General features: G+C 65.4%; 1 protein-coding gene across 1 annotated transcript; it reads left to right on the top strand.

The window, feature by feature from the left end:
• The first annotated feature begins 1,387 nt into the window (after positions 1-1,387).
• PEX11B (peroxisomal biogenesis factor 11 beta) lies at positions 1,388-4,204 on the top strand. The gene is made up of 4 exons (XM_085321723.1): positions 1,388-1,531; positions 1,624-1,739; positions 1,846-2,047; positions 2,451-4,204. The coding sequence occupies exons 1-4, from the start codon at positions 1,476-1,478 to the stop codon at positions 2,815-2,817; spliced, it is 741 nt and encodes a 246-aa protein (XP_085177849.1). The 5' UTR covers positions 1,388-1,475; the 3' UTR covers positions 2,818-4,204.
• Positions 4,205-7,454: the final 3,250 nt, after the last annotated feature.

Below are 7,454 nucleotides of genomic sequence, written 5' to 3' on the forward strand. Positions count from 1 at the left end.
GGCCCGCGCCCGCCAATCGGCGCGGAGATCACCTCAGGGAGGGGGCGGGACCTCGGGGGTAGGGAGCCAATGGCACCGCGGAGGCGCCGGCGGGGCGGGGCGGAGGGCGGGCGCGGGGAGGAGGGCGGTGTGAGAGGCAGCCCGCCAATCCCGCAGCACAGCAGCGGCGCGGTGGGCGGGGACGGCGAGGGGAGCCGCCCAATCAGAACTCGGCTGCTGGTGGACTCGGTGGGCGGGGGGAAAGTCTGTCCGTAGATTAACCAGGAGAGGCGCTGCGGGGCGGCGGGGCTTGGAGGAGATCTGTCCAATCACACCGCAGGACCGGTGATAATGACAGGGGAAAGAACGAATCGCATGTAAAACAGCGAGGCCGGGGCGGAGACTYATCCCCTCACATAACAACCTTGATTTTATTGGTCAGAAAGAGGGGCGGGGAATGAAAAAGTGACCAATAAAAGAGCTCTTCGCAGAGATAGAGGCGGAGACCTAGTAATTGCCCATTCGCAGCCTCTGTTTTGATAAAAAGGGGCGTGGCCTGACGCACCCAGCCGAGCGCCCGACTCGGGACCGTTTTCCCGCGGAGGATTGTGGGGAGGGAGCCGCGTGGAGGCTGCTGGGAGTGCGGCCAAGGGCAAGGCATGCTGGGAAGGGCCGCGGGGCCTGCGGCATGGCCGGGGGGACCGGCGCGGCGGTGGGAACCTCGCGGCCCTTCTCGTCCCAGCTCCAAACGCCGCCCTTTCTCCGCCAGCCTGTTGTCGGATGCCGGTGTTGCCGGCGGGCGGGGAGCGGCTCCTTGCTCCCCCCGGCCAGGGCTCGGCCTGTCCCACTGGACAGGGGGCACCAGGCGCGGCCTTGCCCGGAGGCGGCTGTGCAGAAGGGGAAAGAGCCGTGCGCCTGGTGCCCCCGGGGCAGCTCGGCTTCCTCCTCTCCTGCGGGAGCGGGGAGGGGGAGCGATCTGGGGGTCTCAGGGCTGGGGGTGTCCCCGGGTTTGGGGAGGTGCCCGGGTTTGGGTGGGCTAGAGGGGTTCCTAGGGCTTGGGGATCCCGAGAGGTCGCGGATCCCAGGGCTTGGGAGACCCCAAGGCGTGGGGGATCCCGAGGGATTGGGGCATCCTRGAACTCGGGAGAGGGATCCCGGAGCTCAGGTGGTCATAGGGTTTGGAGGAGGGGCACGGGGCCCGATGGCTCCCAGAGCTTGAGGGATCCCAAGATTTGCAGGGATCCCAGGGCTYGAGCACCCCCAGGGCTTGGGGAGGTCCCGGGTTTGGGGGGTGCCGGCGCCCGGGGCGCCGGGCCGCGCTGTGCCCCCGCCGGCCGCCAGGTGGCGCCGCGCCCTCCCCGCGCGCGTTCCGCGTGACCCGCGGCGGCTTCCGTCGCGCCGCCGGAAGTGGCTGCGGCGCTCGCTCCGTCGCGCCGCCCGCCGACGGGCCGGGGCTGCGGCCGGGGCCGGGGCCGGAGGGAGGGGGCGGCCGCGCCATGGAGACCTGGGTGCGCTTCAGCGCCCAGAGCCAGGCCAAGGAGCGCGTCTTCAGGTGCGGGGCGGGCGGCGGGGGGGCACGGGGCGGGCGGCGGCGGCGCGGGCCCCGGCGGGCGCCCGGCGCTCAGGCCGCGCCGTGTCTTGCAGGGCCGCTCAATACGCCTGTGCCCTGGCGGGCGACGCGCTGCGGAGGAACGGCGCAGGCGGCGGCGTCCTGGAGGGGCTGCGGCAGCTGGAGGCTCACCTCAGCCTGGGCCGCAAGCGTGAGTGGGGGCCTCCGCGGCGGGGCGGCCCCGGGGAGCCGCTGGCGCGTGGTGCGGGCGTCCCTTTCCTACCCCTTCCCGGTCTGATCCTGCCTCTGTCCCGCAGTGCTGCGCCTAGGCAACTCAGCCGAGGCGCTGGAGGCGGCCAAGCGAGCCATCCACCTCTCGGACATGGTGCTGCGCTTCTGCATCACCCTCGGCCACCTGAACAGGGCCATGTACTTCGCCTGCGACAACGTGCTCTGGGCCGGCAAGGCGGGCCTTGTCCCCAGCGTGGACCAGGAGAAGTGGAGCCAGAGGTCCTTCAGGTGAGGCGGCTTGCGCAAATGCCCGCCGGGGAGCTGGTGTCCCATCAGAGCTCAGCCCGGCCGCATGGGGCTGGGCGAGCCGTGAGCGTGCCCTGCCACAGAGAGACAGCACTCAGCCCGTTCCCCCTCTGTCTGCTTTTACCCAGCGTCCCAGTGCAGCCTTCGTTCCTCTCCCGCTGTGCTACAGAGGGCAGCAGGAGCTGGCAGGCACCTGGCCGATCGCAGCCCCTCGGCAGCAGAACCTGCRCTCTCGCTTCCGGACAGGGCCGGGGTTTTGGGGCGTATTTCTGCATGCAGCCYGTGGGAAGCGGGTGGAGGCTGCCGGTGCCACAGAGGTTGCCGYCGACACCCGTGTTTGCCCAGTCTGTCCACTCTGCGTCCCTTGCTCTTTCCTGTCTTTCAGGTATTATCTCTTTGCCCTCATCGTGAACCTGAGTCGGGATGCCTATGAGATCCGGATCCTGATGGAGCGTGAGGCGGGCGGGAAGCGGGCGAAAGGCGGCGAGAACGGGCGCTTGCTCCAGGCTGACAACGGCCTCCAGCAGCTGGGGCTGAGGCTGCAGGTTCAGCTCCGGCTTCTGGTCCATGTCCTTCGGAGCAACCCTCCCCTGCTGCTGGACGTGGTGAAAAATGCCTGTGACCTCTTCATCCCCTTGGACAAGCTGGGGCTGTACAAGACYGGCCCAGGCTTTGTGGGGCTCTGCGGCCTCACCTCCTCCATCCTCTCCATCCTCACCATCCTTCATCCCTGGCTCAAACTGAAGCCTTAGTTGTCCCTGGAGCCTGCCTCAGGGCTCCCTGGGTCGAAGCCGCTACAGGCAGATACTAGGAGACCCCAGGGGCGTTCCCGGGGCTGGGCCACAACGAAGCTGACAGTTTTGGTCCTGTTGTGCGTGGCTGCGCATTCRTGTCACACCTGGCTGCTTTCACCAAGGGTCAACCAGGCTCTGGAGATGGGAGGAAGGTGGAGGGAGTTCATGGCGTCGGGGCCCACAGGGACCTGCTCTAGCCACCTCGTCTCATTCCCTGCAGCGCCACTAAAGACTCGGCGGACCTAAATTCGGCTCCTCTTCCTGTAGAGCCCATCTAGCCCCAGTAGGGGTGAAATAATCTCCCTCTGTCTCCGGAGGATCTTTAAGCCTGGAGCCAGCCGGCAGGGAGCTTCTGCTGCTGCTGCCCACCCTGGGCCAGAGAAGGCCACTGGGGACACTGGGCACCTCTTCCAGACTGCTGCAGATGTCCCTGTTAGTGGCAGTTTTGCCACAGTGTGATAAATTGGGGAGGAAGTGGCTCAGTAGTCTRCTATGATTCTCTGTGATGATTTTTTCCTAGCCACTCTGCTCTGAGCTGGTGTCACTGCCTCACAAAATTCGATCTTTCCCAGGTGTCTGTGGCGCTGGATAACACTGCTTGTGTAGGTCTTGGGTTTGTCCCAGCTCTAACAAGAATTTCACTTAATCAGCAGCTCTGACCTTCTCCCTTTGTCTGCGGTTGTTTGTACGCAGGGGCGCTGTGTTCCTCCATCCGTCCCTGGGAGGGAGCGTGGAAGGGAAGGAGCAAGTACCTGTGCTTTTAACCAAGCAGTGGTGACAGACCTGGTGCCAGAGTTTGCACCTGGTTTTCTTTTCCCTGCTGCTCAGAACTGGGTTGCATTTGTGTCCACAAACTGAATCCGTCAGGGAAGGTATCTTGGGTTGCTGSCACACAGTCAGGGCGAGGTCCTCCCTACTCCCAGCCCCACAGAATTGGCCGGCAAAAGCTGCCACCCGTTCAGGCTGCTTCAGCGCAGCTGCTGGGGAAGGGCTCTGCTGAAAGCTCCGCTCGCACTCAGAGACTTTGATCCCTCCTGGAGAAGGCAGATTGAAGTTGCGAGGGCAGAAGGTGACCGTCTGGGCGGGTCTGTTCCCGACACGCTCCTGCTGCTCCCAGGCTTGGCTGCTAGCAGCCTCTTCACACTGTCAACACGGCRGTTTTAATGTTTTAGAGCAATATTTTAATCTTGGCGGTGGGAGGGTTGAAAGGTACAGCGGAGAGCTGTGAGGCCTCTCCTGCTCCTTGTTGGTCGTGTGTAAGTACTGTACTGTAAATAGGCACCTGCACTAATCACAGTGTGTGGCAGTTTGCAGAGCTAATTATTAAAGCCAAACTGCTGAGGCGTCTCTGTCTTCCTGTGCCTTAATGATCTCGTAGATGYGTCTGCCTGGGGACGCGTGTCCGCACCGGGGCAGCTGCTCTCCTCCTGGGCTGCTCCGGGCTGGCACAGGCCGCCGAGGCGAGGCGTATGCCCCCACGTGCTCCGGGCTTTGGGCCGAGCTCTCCATCCCCGCGCCGCCTCGGGCCGAGCTTGCGGCGCCCGGGAGCCTCCGGGAAGGGGTGGCTGCAGGTGCCACGCTCCCAGGCACAGGAATGTGGCTCCTCTCCCAGAGGGATCTGCGGACGCCGCTTGCKCAATCGGGTTTCAATCCAAAACCAGCGAACCCATCCCGCTGCTGGGGGTTGGGCTCGGCTGAGTTAAATCACGACCCGAGGCCAAGTGCGGGGAGGGCAAACGCTCCGGTTGCAGGTGCCGGGAAAAGCAGGGTGGCTCCGTGCGGAGTTAGTGGAGCGACGCGAGCGTGGAGATGCTGGGGAGTCTCTAGGGATCCAGCCCATGCCGGCGCCCAGAGGCAAASCAACGTCCGAGTAGTGCTGACAGATGCGCAGCGCTGCCTGGGGTGCTCCTGCTTCCCCCCCACCGTGCCCTGGCGCCCGGGTGGGCCCCCCCGACTGCTTGCAGGTGGTGTCCCACGCCTCGTCCTGGCCCCTCTGCCCCCATAACTTACCAAACGTTGCCCGTCAAACGGCAGCTCTCTCYGGATTTTAGCCAGGGCTCGTTTTTTCGTGCGCAAGGAGAGGGGCTTAGCAAAGCTGTCCGCCTTCCCGGCTGGTTTCCAGGCTTCGGCCGGCGTCTGCCCCTTCCCCAGCAGGGAAAGGGCTCGGCCACGGTCCTGCGGGATTTGGGGGGGGGGGGGCTGCTGGGCCTGAGACGTTTCCCCCACCACCGCTGCCGGGCTCGCGGCCGAGCTGAGCCCCGCCAAACTCGCGGCAGCCCGAGGGCTGCGTGGGGGAGGCAGGGTCCCGCCAGCGGCGACGGGGTCCCCGGGCAGGTCTGCGGCAGAAGCGGCCGATTCCCTCGGCTGCAAAAGCGACTGCAGGGTCCGGTGCCAGGAGCCAGCGTCCGCGGCAGCTCGCCCGGCCGTGGGGCCGCCCGGCTGCCCCCGCGTCCCCGCATCTGCCCACCCCACACCCGGGGCAGGCAGGAAAGCTGGGGCCRAGGGCCGGATCCTGCCGGTCAGCGGGACCCCAGGGCGCCGCGGCGGCTGGGGGACGCGGCTGCTCTCGCCGGACCCGACCGCACGCAAACCTCGCGGCGCTGCCGGAGCCGGGGAGGTTTCCTGCTCCGGCTGCGTTTTGCAGGCTTCCGATCTGTTTTCCTCCTCGTGTTTCCTGTTTCTTCCCCTCTGCTGCTAAAAYGCCAGGCTTTTCAGCCAAAAACCTCCCAACCGCGGAGGGACGAAGCTTCTCGGGCTTCCTGTCTGTGCAAAAACTCAAGTTCGGATCTGGGGAAAGAAAAAAACACAAGAAAAGGAAAGCGAAAGAAGCTAAATCCGATGTTTCACAGCTGTCTGCTGTGCCAGGATGCCCCAAACGCCTGGGCTGGGGGGGCACGGGGGGGCTCGGGGGCATTTTTGCTTGCTGGTCCCCAAGCCTCAGCTCTGGTCCCTAAAATCCTACAGGATCTGGTCCCTGGGCTCCCTGGGACTGGTCTCCCAAATCCCCCGGGATCCCCAAGTCCCTACGCGCGGAGTTACCCGTCCACGTCCCGCGGGGCCCCGTCGGCGCCGGCTCCCGCAGTATCGGCGATTCGGGGGCTGCTTTTTCTCCCCGCTCCTTGCGATTCTTTTTCAGTTGCGTGGGGGCGACCAGCGGTGCGGCCGCCGGCTGCCCCGCGCTGACCCCCCAGCTTCGTCGAAAGCGAGCGGTGCAACCACGAGCGCCGCTTCGCCCATCGGCGGGCCGTGGGGCCGGGCTCTGAGGGCGTCGTCCCGGTGGTGGAGGAGCCCATCGGTGCCCGTGGTTTGCCCAGGAGGTTTTCCTGGCTCTGGAAGACGCTGGGCTCCAGGACATACCTGGAGTGGCCGCCCGAGCCCAGCCACCAGCCCTTCTTCTGGATGTAGCTCCACAACCTGCTGGCAGTCCCGGGGATAGCAAGGCAGAGACGGCTGTGGCCACCACCACCGTGGCCACCACCACCATGGACACCATCACCATGGACACCGCCACTGTGGACACCACCACCGTGGATGACACCATGGACACCACCACCACGGACACCACCACCACGGACACCACCACCATGGACACCACAGCCGTGGGTGTCACCATTGTGGACACCACCAGCATGGACAACACCATGAACACTACCAGCATAGATGCCACCGCTGTGGGTAGCACCACTGTAGATGCTACCACTGTGGACACCACCACCATGGACACCACCACCATGGACACCACCACCATGGACACCACCACCATGGACACCACAGCCGTGGGTGTCACCATTGTGGACACCACCAGCATGGACAACACCATGAACACTACCAGCATAGATGCCACCGCTGTGGGTAGCACCACTGTAGATGCTGCATCTACAGTGGTGCTACCACTGTGGATGCCACCACCATGGACATCACCACCAGGGACACCATGAACATGGACAGTCCCACCACACAGCTTCAACCCCGAGTTCTCCCCCCAYGCGGAGGCACCTCCGGCCTCGCCGCGGTGGGACGCCTGCTCCCAGCCCGCTGCCTCGTTTTCCCGGGGAGCAGGAGGCTGCTGCACCGCCGCTTGCGCTGCCCCGCGCACCAAATTGGGGAATTATTGCAAAATTTGCTCGTTTTGCCTCCCACGAGCCCCCAGAGGACCTCGGCCATGGCATGGCCTCCACCGTGCGGCCTGTCGCTGCCTTTATTTGATAAAAGTGACCGTTTTCTAACCCGCCTCTGCTCCTTCGGCTCGGCAGCGGGACGGGGGCCCGGGTGGGACGGGGCCTCTCCGAGGTCCCCCCGGCATCTCCGGCCATCCGGGAGGTGGCAGTGTCACCCAGCAGATGTGTCCCATCCCCTGGCCGAGGGATTTTGCCACCTGGCCAGCGCCGGGCAGCGGCAAACGCCACCAGCCCACCGCAGGGTCACCCCAAATCCCCTCCGATCCCCGAGGCGATGCTTTAATCTGTCCCCCCCCCAGGCATCTGGGCGCTGCCCCTGGCATGGTGCGCTCCAGCATGGAGGCTTTTTTTTTGCCAGGAAAAGGGAAAAAGCCCATTCTGGAGGCGCTTGCCAGGGGCTTGGCGGCCCCAAAGGGC

The sequence above is a fragment of the Rhea americana genome, unplaced genomic scaffold, assembly GCF_003343005.1.
Source record: "Rhea americana isolate MKP2758 unplaced genomic scaffold, rheAme1 scaffold_703, whole genome shotgun sequence".
Taxonomy (NCBI): Eukaryota; Metazoa; Chordata; class Aves; order Rheiformes; family Rheidae; genus Rhea; species Rhea americana.